Consider the following 15,696-nt stretch of genomic DNA (forward strand, 5'->3'; position numbering starts at 1 on the left):
TCCCCAAAGGTTACATACCATGCAATTTCACATATAATATTCTTAACAAAATCATAGAAGTGGAGAACATGGCAGTAGTTGCCATGGGTTAAGGAAGAGGTGGAGGCAGGTGGGAAGTGAGAGTGACTAACACAAGGGCAAATGAGAGATCCTTGTGGTGAAGGAAATGTGTATCTGGACCATATCTATGTCAATATCCTGAATAATACTGCATTCCAGCTGTGCAAGATGTTCCCAATGGGGGACAGGAGGTGAAGAGCACAGGGAATCTCTCTGTATTATTTCTAACAACTGCTTATAAATTTACAATTGCCTCAAAGGAAAGTTTAATTTTCAAAAATGTTACAAGAAAACAGTGAAAGAAAAAGACTGGACGGAGACCTAAATGTTCGGAATAATTAGATAAAGAAGGAGACAGAGGCTGAGAAGTGAGGAGACAGAGCCAGTGGTGATCAGATGTTTTTACCCCACACCATTGGGAGAGAGGAGTGGAGTTGGGGGTGGGTCAGGGAGGCAAAGGGAGTCTAGGGAGATGCTACTGTGTCTATGAAGAGAGCCAAATACAGATCACGCTACAGAGTTCTGTCCTCTGGTCAGAGAAGGGGATCCACACAAAGTGCCCCCTCCTGCCTCAGCTAGGTTACTGAAAGGCTTCCCACCCCCCAGCAAAATACCTGAGTTATTCTGCCTCTAAGGTTGGCCTTAGGGTAACTTGGTAACTAGGTGTTCAAAAAGCAATCTGGCGTCCTCCCCAGATACCTGACAATTTCTTACCTGTCCCCAAGCATACAAGTTATTGTGTGTCTGTGATGGGTTCACTTTGGACAAAAGGAATCGAGCCTTTAAAAACAAGAGATTTAAAGATTAAAAGTGACATTAATATTAGTGTAGTAGAAAAAAATGTTTTTACATTTCTTTTGTTAAATTAGTTTTGTGAGGTTTTTTGGTTTTTTTTTTGTTTTTTGTTTTTTTTTTTACCACAAAGGCACCCATTTCTTTACTGTTAAGCCAGTGACTCTCCATTTCTTAGGGTTCCTGAAACATGAAGCATGTGTTTTATTTTGTCAGTGCTCTACTTTTACATTAACGTATTTTGACCACTGATTTAAGAAGTCGTGTTTGGAAGTTTGCCTGAATGTCCGTTTATGCCACCACATAAAATATTAACCACGCAGTTTGGATTTATAGCCATAGACCTCATGGAACCACCAGAACACAAGAGCTGGGACTCAGCGCACTCACCTGGCTGCCTCCGTGCTCCGTGTTAATGTAACGTGGCATTGGGAAGCGTGCCTGCAGAATCTCTTGGGCATCATCCAGTGGTGCCTGCAGAAGGTGCTTGAAGTTTTCATACTCAGGCATGTCCTGGTACCCAGCTTTACGCCACTGGGCTATGGTCTGCACCAAAATAAACCAACCAAAACCATTGTGGAAACACTGGAACAATAGTCTCCTCTGACATTCTTGACATTCTAACACTCCACCATGACTTGTTTTGGGGAAGAAGCCATGTCAAGAATGATGAGTTGCAGCAGGTGGCAAAGGGGAACTTCCTCTGCTTAAAGTAGAGGAAGCAAAGAGGTGCAGCCAGGACCCCCCACTACACAGTTCTCCCAGAAAGGTCAGAGACATCAGTCACAATTCTTCCCTTTCTAACTGCACATACCAACTAGCTAAAAACACCCAGGTTACAGCTGTCCCAAGGAGCCACCCTGCATTTCCATTTCCACTGCCATCACTGGGTCCAGCCTCCCATGTTCTTCCAGCTGGTAGGGAAAGGGATCCGTTAGCTTCCTACGTGGAATCCATTCCCCCTTCTCTTCTCTATGGGCACACCTCTACGCCCAACTCCAGTGCCTAGTCTCACAAAGACTCATCTCCAAATTCCCTGGGGTCTGGGTTGGGATACTCTTGGTGGGGGAGAGAAAAGCTGCGAGAATCCATGCGTGGGTGTTCAGTAGGCAAGTAGAAGGCAACGTACTATACAGTAGAAGGTAAAGCCAATCTCCCCACCTCAGCTGACACCGTGTCTCCCCTCTTTTATCCCCACTGGCAACAGCTCTAGAAAATGCCATGTGCACACAGGATATCAAGAAATACTCACTGACTGATTAGTACAGCTTTATAAATATTCTTGTTTTCACGTGTTATTTAGGGGACACTAAAAAAGAAAGCAGCAGAGAGGGGAAATGGAGCTAGAGGATGTAACAAGGTATCGATGGGTTTTACAAACGCATTCAGTCTGATACCAGAGAGAGGATTCTCTTTAGATGCTTCCTTCTGCAGCCTGCTCTCCCCTTCTCAGTTTCCAGTAACATCTTCTGGGTCTTAATTTCTGACTGAATGGTGGCATAGAGGAAATACCCATAAGCTCGTTTGGGTCCATGAGTTCATCAGAACACTCACAACCAGCAGACATGGGGGTTTTGGGGAGTGAGAACCATGTCACTGTTTTCGTCTTTAGAATCCATCACTTGCATGCACATGCACATATACTCAATAAATGTATGAATGAACAGGATGGGGGCTGTAGTCAGAACGTTTTTAAGAGCTCAGGTGAAGGCACAGAAACCGAATTATGATTATTGCTTCTATAGGAACCAGTGGGAACAGCAGTTGGTCACCCAATAGGCAAGTAACTAGCAGAGTAGATGTTAATATGCTGAAAAAAGTTAAAAACTATAAAATGCATATTAGTATCAGAAAACTAATTCATCCTACGTTATTAAGGGAATTCTGAAATACAATGTATACTTTTGCAGGTCATTTGAAATCACATCTAGTATACAGACACTAGGAAGTCAAGTCAATCCCAAAGCAATTTATTAAAGGTAAAGAATGGACAACAGAAGGAAAAGAATTTATCAATGAACATAATGTTCAGTTAAAGGATTTTAGAATGATTTAAAATGACTACCTGAGATTTACTTACGACAAATATAATTAGAATTACTAAATATACAAATACCCCCAGGGACCTGAAAAAAAGATTTTACTGCTATACTGATTCTAACAGTGGGTCTTTCAAATGCCATAAAAACCTAAATTAATAAAAAGAAAGCCAAAACAATAGTAACAATAGTAATGAGAGAAATTAGTATCTTCTTACCTCACCAAGATATATGACAATTTGGAAGAAAGTATCCATCAGCAAAATCCTTTCAGCTAGAATGCTGCTGCTGTCCAAGAGTACTGGCTGAAGAAAAGGGGGAGAGACGGCATTGGTCTTGACCCGTTCCCACACAGCGACCACTCCAACCCCACACTTGGGGTGTCTACACAACAGCTCCAAGGCCACTGATGAATGGCACCTGGCACAACGGCTCTCTCCATCTTTAAGCAAACTCCTGCTTTCTGCTCCCTGACCCAGAAGTTCTAAGTTTGTTTTAGAAAGAGCCTCCAAATGATCCCTCATCAACTGGGGAGAGAAGTTAAGAACATCTTTTGCTCCAGGAACCACAGATAATTCCAAACATTCTCAGTTTTGTATTAGAAATGTGTTTTATCTATTGGAGACACATTCTCTCAAATCTATTGCCGTAGATGACAGAACAGTGATGCCTACATGAAAAAGAACGGCTTTTAATGGGAGTTTTAAAAGTTTCCTACAGAATACATTTTATTATAATCCCTAATTCAATAATAAAAGTAAGGTACTTGTTAAGGAAAATTTGAAAATTTGTACCCAAGTCCAACAAATATTCATCATTTATTTTCATATAGTTTTTAATTCCTGCATGCTAAAAAATACATAATTCAGTAAAGTTTCTATTTTGATTTTTTTCATGTAACTTTATTTTTTTTAGTAACATCTATACTCAATGAGGGGCTTGAACTCACGACCTAGAGATCAAGGGTCTCATGCTCTACCAACTGAGCCAGCCAGGTGCCCCTTTCATGTAACATTTTAATATTTTATCACACTCCATAAACTCTGTAAATATTTCTTAGATTACTTATTTTTCTACTATTAAACACTTGGGATTATTTTTTTTTAATTTTTAAATTTTTTAATAAACATATAATGTATTTTTAGTCCCAGGGGTACAGGTCTGTGAATAGCCAAGTTTACACACTTCACAGCACTCACCATAGCACATACTCTCCCCAATGTCCATAACCCAACGACCCTCTCCCGACCCCCCTTGCCCCCAGCAAACCTCAGTTTATTTTGTGAGATTAAGAGTCTCTTATGGTTTGTCTCCCTCCCAATCCCATCTTGTTTCATTTATTTTTTTCCTACCCCCCAAAACCTCCATGTTGCATCTCCACTTCCTCATATCAGGGAGATCATGATAGTTGTCTTTCTCCAACTGACTTATTTCACTAAGTATAACACCCTCTAGTTCCATTCACGTTGTCGCAAATGTCAAGATTTCATTTCTTTTGATGGCTGCATAGTATTCCATTGTATATATATGCCACATCTTCTTTATCCATTCATCTGCTGATGGACATCTAGGTTCTTTCCATAGTTTGGCTATTGTGGACATTGCTGCTATAAACATTTGGGTGCACGTGCCCCTTCAGATCACTACGTTTGTATCTTTAGGGTAAATACCCAATAGTGCAATTGCTGGGTCATAGAGTAGCTCTATTTTCAACTTTTTTTTTTTTTTTTTTTTTGAGGAACCTCCATGCTGTTTTCCAGAGTGGTTGCACCAGCTTCCATTCCCACCAACAGTGTAGGAGGGCTCCCCTTTCTCAAGTCATTTCCTGACTCGTTAATTTTAGCCATTTTGACTGGTGTGAGGTCGTATCTCACTGTGGTTTTGATTTGTATTTCCCTGATGCTGAGTAATGTGGAGCACTTTTTCATGTGTCTGTTGGCCATCTGGATGTCTTCTTGGCAGAAATGTCTGTTCATGCCCTCTGCCCATTTCTTTACTCGATTATTTGTTCTTTGGGTGTTGAGTTTGCTAAGCTCTTTATAGATTTTGGACACTAGCCCTTTTTTTTTTTTTTAATTTTTTATTTATTTGACAGAGAGAGATCACAAGTAGACAGAGAGGCAGACAGAGAGAGAGGAAGGGAAGCAGGCTCCCTGCTGAGCAGAGAGTCCGATGCGGGGCTCAATCCCAGGACGCTGGGATCATGACCTGAGCCGAAAGCAGAGGCTTTAACCCACTGAGCCACTCAGGCGCCCCTGGACAATAGCCCTTTATCTGATATGTCATTTGCAAATATAGTCTCCCATTCTGTCAGTTGTCTTTTGGTTTTGTTGACTGTTTCTGTTGCTCTGCAAAAGGTTCTGATCTTGATGAAATCCCAATAGTTCATTTTTGCCCTTGCCTCCCTTGCCTTTGGCGATGTTCCTAGGAAGAAGTTGCTGCGGCTGAGGTCAAAGAGGTTGCTGCCTGTGTTCTCAAGGATTTTGATGGATTCCTTTCTCACATTGATGTCCTTCATCTACTTTGAGTCTATTTTCGTGTGTGGTGTAAGGAAATGGTCCAGTTTCATTTTTCTGCCTGTGGCTATCCAATTTTCCCAACACCATTTGTTAAAGAGGCTGTCTTTTTTCTATTGGACATTCTTTCCTGCTTTGTCGAAGATTAGCTGACCACAGAGTTGAGGGTGTATTTTTGGGCTCTCTATTCTGTTCCATTGATCTATATGTCTGTTTTTGTGCCAGTACCATACTGTTTTGATGATGACAGCTTTGTAATAGAGCTTGAAGTCCGGAATTGTGATGCCACCAACTCTGGCCTTCTTTTCAATATTCCTTTGGCTATTCGAGGTCTTTTCTGGTTCCATATAAATTTTAGGATTATTTGTTCCATTTCTTTGAAAAAAATGGATGGCATTTTGATAGGGATTGCATTAAATGTGTAGATTGCTTTAGGTAGCATAGACATTTTCACAATATTTGTTCTTCCAATCCAGGAGCATGGAACATTTTTCCATTTCTTTTTGTCTTCGTCAATTTCTTTCATGAGTACTTTATAGTTTTCTAAGTATAGATTCTTTGCCTCTTTGGTTAGGCTTATTCCTAGGTATCTTAAGGTTTTGGGTGCAATTGCAAATGGGACTGACTCCTTAATTTCTCTTTCTTCTGTCTTGTTATTGGTGTAAAGAGATGCAACTGATTTCTGTGCATTGATTTTATATCCTGACACTTTAATGAATTCCTATACAAGTTCTAGCAGTTTTGGAGTGGAGTCTTTTGGGTTTTCCACATATAGTATCACATCATCTGCAAAGAGTGATAGTTTGACTTCTTCTTTGCCGATATGGATGCCTTTAACTTCTTTTTGTTGTCTGATTGCTGAGGCTAGGACTTCTAGTACTATGTTCAATAGCAGTGGTGATAATGGACATGGGATTATTTTCTAATCTTCTATTATAATAGTTCATTTCACTATTTCTTTGAACAAGGCTTTTTCTGTATGTAAGAGGATTTCCTTCAGGCACAAGACATGGAATTACTGGGCCAAAGTAATTGGAAAAAAAAAGGACCTATGTATTTTTCTACTTTTTTTTTAAACATATAATCCTGCCTTTTACAGATAATAGCTTTCTTTATAGGTCCTGTGACTTTTTCCTACATGTATTTTTTCAATACTCAGAAATAATGTTAAAGTACTATAAAGACTCCGGGGCGCCTGGGTGGCTCAGTGGATTAAGCCGCTGCCTTCGGCTCAGGTCATGATCTCAGGGTCCTGGGATCGAGCCCCGCATCGGGCTCTCTGCTCCGCAGGGAGCCTGCTTCCTCCTCTCTCTCTGCCTGCCTCTCTGCCTACTTGTGATCTCTCTCTCTGTCAAATAAATAAATAAAATCTTTAAAAAAAAAAAAAAAGTACTATAAAGACTCCAAGTTTTCTTTTTCTTTTTTTTTTTACAGCTTTGTTCTAAGAGTAAACTTGCTAGGAAAAAAAAAAACAACCCGTATTAGGTGATTCCAATTTTGACAAAAGCATTCACATAAACCTCACCTCTGGTGGCCCGTGGAAGGAATAGGAGTACAGAATGGGCTGGATCATGATGAGGGACTGGGTTAGATCCTGTCGGGCAAAATGGTGTCTGTAATACGACGACTCGTCAGGACTGTTGTTAAACACTTGGAGAAATGGAGATCTTCTAAGATGGAACATGAACTGCATTTACAAAGAAAAAAAAAGAGAGACAAGGGCATACAGTTGTAACTTTCTTAGATACCTAGACAGCAGGCTTGTCTTAGGTCTCTGAAACAGAAGCCAGACCTTAGACAAAGGCCTCTGAGTTCCTGTAAGTGGAAAGTACAATGACAGTACCAGGGCCTGGAGGAAGAGGGAAACGGGAAGCTGCTGTTTAGTGAGTACATTGTTTCAGTTTTGCAGGATAAAAAAGTTCTGGAGATCTGTTGCATAACAATGTGAATATACTGAAAACTACTGAACTGCACACTGAAAAATGGTTAAGACGGTAAATTTTATGCTATCTGTTTTTTACCTCAATCATAAACATTATTTTTAAGAAAGGGAGAGGGGCCCTGTGGTATATCAAAGCTTCCGCATGAAGGGGGAAAGGCAAAGCAGCATTTATTTCTGGAGTCACTGGGCCAGGCTGCAGGCAGAACGTCTGCTCTAGAGAGGCCACAGTGCTGTGAGGAAAAGAAAGGCACACTCCAGGCAGCCACAATAAAAAGTTGTGAGCACGATACAAGAAAGTACTAGTAGGGGTAGGGATGGAGGGGCAGCAAGAGGCTTCCCAAGCCATTGGGGTCTGAAAAATGTGCATGAGGAGGCCAGAGGGAGGGGACTCCAGATGCAGTCACGGATGAGAGGCCGGAGAGCTCAAGACCTGGGCTGCTGCGCTGGCATCAAGGGTGGAGGGAAGAGAGGGATGCTATTTACCCTGAGATGTGAAGGTGCATGGCAGACTTTTAGCTCATTCTAAAGAGGTACCAATACTTAAAAAATAAAAATAATATAAAATGAAGCACCTGGGGTGCTCAGTCAGTTAAGCATCCAATTTTTTTTTTTAAGATTTTATTTATTTATTTGACACAGAGGGAGTGAGCACTCATAGGCAGGGGGAGTGGCAGGCAGAGGGAGAGGGAGAGGTAGGCTCTCCACTGAGCAGGGAGCCCAATGCAGGGCTTGATCTCAGGACCTCGGGATCATGAACTGGGCCGAAGGCAAGATGTTGAACCAACTGAACCACCCAGGCACCCCAAGGGTCCGACTCTTGAGCTCAGCTCAGGTCTTGATCTCTAGGTCATGAATTCAAACCCCACACTGGGAAAAGAGGTGCCAGAACATGAAAATGAGCTGCCTTGAAAAGTTTAAAGCTTCCTGAGACTCTAAATATTGAACCACTGACTCCTGTATAATAATCATGGCTCGGGCGCCTGGGTGGCTCAGTCCGTTAAGCGACTGCCTTCGGCTCAGGTAATGATCCCAGAGTCCTGGGATCAAGTCCCGCATCGGGCTCCCAACTCCATGGGGAGTCTGCTTCTCCCTCTCACCTTCTCCTCACTTGTGCTGTCTCTCTCTCTCAAATAAATAAATAAAACTAAAAAAAAAAAAAAAATCATGGCTCATAGTCAATACATTCTGTGTGCAAAGTACAAAGTACTTGAAAGAATGATTTAATTCTTCTAATATAGCCATGAAGCAGCTTCGCTTACCACCCTGGTTTACGGGTGAGCAATCTGCAGGGTAGGCAACTTGCCTAAGGCCACTCACACTGAGGGGCGGAACTGCTTCATTCCAGGCATCTGGCTCCCAAGACTGTGAGCTTGACCTCTAACCTAGATGTCTTGACAAAAGGAATCTTACAAGCCACCTCATTCGGAGATTTTCCAACTGTGCTCTTCAATCTCATCAGATCCTTTGGGCCCAAGATGGGGAACAAGAGAGGGTGTTCCGGCAGCAGCCGGTGCTAAGCGTGGCACATTGGCACAACCAGAGCAGCTCAAGTCTATCTGCTTATGTGCTGGCTTCTGAGGGACTCCTCTCAAAGAAAGGATTCCACAACTTTAAAGAGACGAGAAACCACTTCTCCAGACCCGTTCCGTCCTTGTAAAGAGGAAACCAACATGCATGGGGGTTCAGGGAGGGGATCAGCAGTGGCAGAGACAGTGGCTGGAACTCCGCATGAACTCTGTCTGGTAGGCCCACGGTGCCCTCTGCAACACTGAGCAGCCTCGACTGCCCTAACACAGGCCACAGGGGTGGGCATCAGGGACCACAGAGCCCTGCCCTGGGCCAGGGGGTCAGGTGAAGTGACCCCTAAGACCCCCTTTTAACCCTGAGAGTCCAAGCTATACAATAGCATGACTGAAACTTGTGTCCACTTTCCAAACTGAGTAATCAAAAGAGTAATACCTACTGGGATATCTGAGTGCTCAGAAATTTATTTAAAGATGAAAGTTTGTGTTAAAGCCTCTGCCTTTGTGGGTTAAAGCCTCTGCCTTTGGCTCAGGTCATGATCCCAGGGTCCTGGCATGGAGCCCCACGTCAGGCTCTCTGCTCAGCGGGGAGCCTGCTTCCCTTCCTCTCTCTCTGCCTACTTGTGATCTCTGTCAAATACATACTCTCTGCCTGCCTCTCTGCCTACTTGTGATCTCTGTCAAATACATAAATAAATAAATAAATAAATAAATAAATAAATAAATAAAATCTTTAAAAATAAATAAATAAATAAAGATGAAAGCTTGCTGCTCTCTACCTATTCCTCATTAAGGCATCTCTGAGGGAAGGGAAAAGCTTCCAACTCCAGGAAAGCTGTACCTGTGAAAGCCACCTGAGAGTCATGGGCCCCAGCTGTGGAGTGGGCCTACACTGACCAAGTGCTTCCCAGGCGCCTGGCCCTGTGGACCACACTCTCCGCCTTAGCCCGCCATCCTCACAACCACCCACCCAGTCCAGCTCCAGCCTCCTCATTTATAGACGAGAGTGGACGTCAGGAGAGGTAAATACAGATTCCTGATGACGGCTTCATGCCGTGTCCACTTCTGTCCCTCCTTTCACCGTCTGATGCCCCCCAAGTGGCTGGTTCATGCACAGCGCAGTTATTTACAGGTACTGCTTGCTACTGCTGATTCCCAGGTACGATCAGCACCGTCACTATGCAGGGATTATTAAATATTTGCCATTATCTGTGGCCTCATTTTGTAATGTTCACCTTCAAGCGTGCTTCATTTGCTTGAGTGACCACTGAGGTAGCTGCCGGCCCAGAACTTCTACAAATGAGATTTTGCTGTTCCCTTCAGCAACAACCCTGTTTTGCCTCTTCATGGGAGTTGGGGAGCCATTATCTTCTCTCTGCGTGTCATCTCTGTCTTCCATAGGGCTGAGGCACGGTCTCACACACAGACACAATATCTGTCCTTAACTGGACAACCTTCATCACCTATAGATGGGAGCCTCAAAACCCACCAAGTCTTCACTTGAGCCTGAGAGCAGAGTTTCATTTCTATCACAATTCATTCTTCTCTAGTTACTTAAAAAATACCTATTACTTACCTGAGGATACAGAGAGAAGGAATCTGATAACCTAAAAGAAGTGGGATCTTCTTTGTTATACTGTCCAAACTTCTGACACTGTTGAAAGAAAACAGCAAAAAAGGCAAAAAAGAGAAAGAGAGAAAAAAACGTCCAGTCAGTGTCACCTGGAATAATCCTTGCAGTAGAAGAGCTACACTCCAGTCTCAACTTTGACTTACTGAGGGTCCCGGACCAGCACTTCTCAAGCACAGCCTGGCAGACCCACCACTCAGGGTACTGCTAAACATAGATTCTGATTCCGCAGATCTGGAGAGAGCCTGCATTTCTAACCAGCTCCTAGGCGATGCTGCCGGAGGACTGCTCTGATGGGTCAGTGGCTCAAGGAGCTTTCTCGGGTGCCTCTTCCATAAGGAAAGCCCCTAAGTCTGTGACACTATAGCTCAATTTTCTTCCTTCCTTCAAAGACAAATTTCTGAACATTTTCTCTTCCGCTTTTATTTCCTCTTTGTTTCACACATCTCCTCCAGCCACTAGAGAACTGAAGCCTCCGCCATTGAAAGAAAGCCCATCTCTGACAGTTACTCTCTCCTACCAAGTCCAGTGACCTGGTACAGCTCTCACCTTCCTGGACTCCCCAGGACCCTAGGTCAAGTGACTCCCCCAAAGTCTGTGAAATTCTCTTCCAGCCACTAACATGGCACCTTTCGTCTCCAACTGATCCTTCTCTGTCTTGTTCCATAGCCCTTCATCTCCCTTTGTCGTAACCGTGGGTTTCTTGGGAGGCTAGTTCTTGGCCGCTTGCTCCCATCCTCACTGCTTCAGCTACAAGTAACAGGAGAACCAGACTCATCTCATATAAGTTTGCCCCTCCCACACTGCCCCTGTCCAGTGCTGCCTCTAACCTTAGCTCCTGTGGGGACTAGGACCCAACTACAGAACAGCTTCCCTCACACGTACTTCTCTCACATGTACAAGTTCATGAATAAAGTAAATTCAACTATTTATTACATTAAAAAAAAATTATGCCGGGCGCCTGGGTGGCTCAGTGGTTTAGGCCGCTGCCTTCGGCTCAGGTCATGATCTCAGGGTCCTGGGATCGAGTCCCGCATCTGGCTCTCTGCTCGGCAGGGAGCCTGCTTCCCTCTCACTCTCTCTGCCTGCCTCTTTGCCTACTTGTGATCTCTCTCTGTCAAATAAATAAACAAAATCTTAAAAAAAAAAAAAAATTATGCCTCCCCCCGCCCTTTCCCATCTTCCAGTTCTTTTCTCTCTCCATCATCTTTTGCAGTCACCCACACTTAAAACTTAAGTCAATGTTCATTTTTTGGGTTTTGATTCCACATTGTTTGAGCAAGTTTTATCAATTCTTCTTTCAGCCTACACCTTGATTCCAAACTTGCCCTCCCCTCCAACTGTCCTACCACCACCCTGGTCTCAGCTCTCTTGAGCCTCCAGAATCCTCCACTGGTCTCCCTATCAGTAGCCTTTCACCCTCCTGTTTATCTCACACAGTAATGGCAAATGTAAACACAAGTATCATGCTGATGGCAGGCCCCTGCTTGGGAATCACACCTAAACAGTGACTTAACTTTAAAAGCAAGGCATTCCAATGGAATTGTTCAATCACTGCAGTGCACATGAAGCTACAGTTACACTGTATGTTAACATTTCAATAACACACATTAAAATAACTTCATAAATAAAATGAAGAATTCTAAAATTAAGCCATACTTTCACTACTTCTCCCCACCAACCTGTGCTCCCATGGTCTCTCCAGCTGCTCTGCATAAACTGAAATGCAAAGCCATGTCCCACACGCTTGTTCATGCTTCCCCTGTTTAAATCACTGCACGGTTTATCTCTCCTGATCAGACCCAAAATAACATTATGAGGCATCTCCACATTCACTGGGCCACGTATCCCTATTGCTAAAAAAAATCTCTATGATCTGCAAAGAAAATATAGAACCACAGCACTCAAAGGGACTCATCTAAATCAACCTTTACTGTACAGATTTGCATCCTTCTCTAAATGTCCTGCGTGTGTTGTTTCTTTCTCATGGTAATATAAGTCCTTGAGGGGAAAATGCACGTATAACCCTCTCTTACATTACTCCCAGAACATTCAGCGTTTGGCATAAGGCAAGCAACACAAAGTGCTTGTTGACTGACTATATGAAATGACAGGTGTCTGTGCCAGTGTTCTCTTCTCAAACACAGAGCAGAAACTACGACTGAAACTGGTGCCACAGTTCCCAACTCACCAGTCGAATGAGCTGTCGGTCCAGCCACCGGAGCACATCAGGTCCCTCCTCCGACTCCGCACGGAACACTCCCAGCCGAGCCATCAAGACTGCTGCGGCCTCCTGGTCAAACGCCGCTTCTATGTGCCTGAGTTGGCTCTGAGGATCTGCCCAACTGACAAGTCCAGAATCAGTGCCACACTTACATTCGGGAGAGACTGGAAAGCCTTTCCGGTAAGATATGGAAATCTAAGTCCTGCTCCCTCATCTAAGGCAACATAGATTCAAACTGCAACATCAGTAAGGAATCACAGGAGTTTTACATGTTTTCATTTACCCTCATCCGATCTCTGAAGGCTTTAAGAGCAAAGGAAAGTTGTTCCTCAGTGGCTCAGCGGGTTAAGCCTCTGCCTTCAGTTCAGGTCATGATCTCAGGGTCCTGGGATTGAGCCCTGCATCAGGATCTCTGCTCAGCAGGGAGTCTGCTTCCCCCACCAACCCCAGCCTGCCTCTCTGACTACTTGTGACCTCTGTCTGTCAAATAAATAGATAAAATCTTTAAAAAAAAAAAAAAAAGAAGAGCAAAGGAAAAATTACAGAGAACTTCCCAAAATTCTACAAGATAGCATGAGAGTAGATACCCTAGAAGTACCCAAGCCTCTAGTTCCTTCCTCCAGGTCAATCTTGCAAAAATCTGTATGTTTACAAATTCACAAAATGAATTTCCACATCATACCCATGGCAGAAAGAATCAGCATATATATGAAAGTTTTCTAGATAGATTAAGACACTATGAACAAAACTGAAAGACAACAGACAGGCCATGAACAGATATGAACCACAAACAATAATCATATCCAGAATACATAAAAAGTCGATGCAAGTCAATAAACAAAACAAAGAAATAGGCTTTACAAAATGGGAAAAGGCTATCACAGAAGAAATATACATGGCCAATAAATATGAAAAGTGTTCAACCCATTAATAAACAGAAAAATCCATATAAAAGTGGTAAACTGCTCTATATTGGCATATTAAAGATCGATATTATTAGTGAGGAAACAGGCCACTACAGGGAAGGAACAGCTAGTACGTACTGATACAGAAGATGTCCCTGACTGATTACCAAGAAAAATTTACAGACATGCCAAAAATAAGAAGCCAACATGCATGTTATACACACATATGGTATAGAACTCCATGGAAATGGGCCCGTGATAAACACCTGTGCAGTAATAACATTTCACCTCTGGAAGAGCAAGTAAAGGGACCCATTCTTTATATACTTATGAGCTGTTTGTATCTTTTACGAGAAGGATGTATTTATGGGCTACTTATCTGACTATAATGAAAATTAATTTTTAATGAACTTATTCCTACCAAAAGAGGATCCCTCCAGGAGAGTGCCTGCAGGCCTAACTAGGTTGGCCAGCAATGCCTCTTCCTCTGCCTCCTTCTCTGATCAAATGAGCCAGTCAGGATTGGTGAGAACCATTCAATGGAATTACAGATAAACTAAGAGATGCCAAATTATCTCTTCAAAGGGAAAACACTGGGGGCTCAACAGAAAGGAAACCAGGACTGCTCACTTTCTGGCAATGGTGGTCACACGGATGCGTCTCTGGGTGCTGGAGTGTTGATACTGCGTGACAAACTGGATGGCGCCTCTGCCTCCTTGGGGGACTGGGGCGTTGTGCTGCAGGATACAGGCCACACACAGGTACTGTTAGAGGCATGACTCAAACACAAATGGTCACAGAGCCCACTGTGCTCTTCCTCAAACGACTGACACAGTGTTAACAACACAGTTCTTGATGCATTCTGAATGGTACACTTAAAATCTGGGCATTTCACCACATATAACTTTTACCTCAAAAAAAAAAATTTAAAAAAAGGAACCATATTCAAATTAGTAATAAATTCAAGTGAATGATACACATGCTAAAGTATTTAGGGATGAAAGACACTGAGGAGTGCAATTTGTTTTAAAATGCGTCAAAAATAAGGGACACCTGAGTGACTCAATCGGTTTAGCATTTGACTCCTGATTTCAGCTCAGGTCATGATCTCAGGGTCATGAGATCAAGCCCCATGTAGGGCTCTGTGCTGGGCATGGACCCTGCTTGGGATTCTCTCTCCCTCTTCCTCTGCCCCTCCCTCACACCCCCTCTTAAAAAGAAAGAAAGGCATCAAAAATAAGATTAATTGATGAATAAATAGGTATGTGGCAAAGTAAATACAGTAAAATGTTAACTACAGAATCAGAGTTGTAGGTGTACAAGTATTCGCTGTAAAATTCTTTTCATTTTCCTATAAATTAGGATTTTTTAAAATCAAATACTGGGGGCAAAACTTGACACTTTCAAAACTTCACAACCATTATGATGACTGGTAAAAGCCATTCCCCTTCTGATGAGCTTATCAGTCCAACAATTTAAGTGATGAAAGCAATATGCTATCTAACTCTGATCAAACCCTAAAAGGAGAAAAGAAGATCATGCTGGACTGGTATCAGGCAAACATAAGCCCAAAGTAGCATCAGTCCACACAGAAAGAAACCAGAGGCCGCCAGTCAGTAAGAGATCAGAAAACAGAACACTGTGACATGAATACTCAGAAAGAAATCCAACTCACCTGATTGACTACTTCAAAGTAGATGCCAAGTGTAGATGTGGGATCCAGGCCACAGATTTTCCACTGACTTGTGCCACCCACACCAAGTTCCTAGGGGTGAAAAGAGGAATTAAAACAAAAACAAAAAAGCTACTTCTATGGTTAACTGCTAATGAAAACTATGGACTCTAAGGACAGTAGTCTACTTGGAAGATCTCATTCCAAATGAAAATTTAAATTTAACTTTAAAAAGTACAATTATAAGACAGAATAAGAGCTAGGATAGGACTCTAAATTTAAGCTTTTTTTCTTTTTATTTATTTGATTTTTTTTTTAAAGATTTATTTATTTATTTGAGAAAGAGCGATAAAGAGAGAGTGGCGGTAGGGGCAGAAGGAGAGAGAAAATCTC

The 15,696-nt window shown here is 42.7% G+C and overlaps 1 protein-coding gene across 2 annotated transcripts in view; it reads right to left on the reverse strand.

Moving 5' to 3' along the window:
- The window catches only part of SEC23B (SEC23 homolog B, COPII coat complex component), a 48,112-nt gene that overhangs the window by 7,797 nt on the left and 24,619 nt on the right, over positions 1 to 15,696 (reverse strand). For both annotated transcript variants that reach the window (XM_045981125.1, XM_045981124.1), the window contains exons 12-19: positions 15,307 to 15,396; positions 14,262 to 14,368; positions 12,694 to 12,847; positions 10,449 to 10,526; positions 6,933 to 7,094; positions 3,110 to 3,196; positions 1,243 to 1,398; positions 775 to 840 (exon numbers count right to left, since the gene is read on the reverse strand). In XM_045981125.1, the coding sequence (XP_045837081.1) occupies positions 775 to 840; positions 1,243 to 1,398; positions 3,110 to 3,196; positions 6,933 to 7,094; positions 10,449 to 10,526; positions 12,694 to 12,847; positions 14,262 to 14,368; positions 15,307 to 15,396 (900 nt within the window). The remainder of the gene's footprint in view (positions 1 to 774; positions 841 to 1,242; positions 1,399 to 3,109; positions 3,197 to 6,932; positions 7,095 to 10,448; positions 10,527 to 12,693; positions 12,848 to 14,261; positions 14,369 to 15,306; positions 15,397 to 15,696) is intronic.

This window comes from Meles meles, chromosome 16 (genome assembly GCF_922984935.1).
Source record: "Meles meles chromosome 16, mMelMel3.1 paternal haplotype, whole genome shotgun sequence".
NCBI classification, from domain to species: Eukaryota; Metazoa; Chordata; class Mammalia; order Carnivora; family Mustelidae; genus Meles; species Meles meles.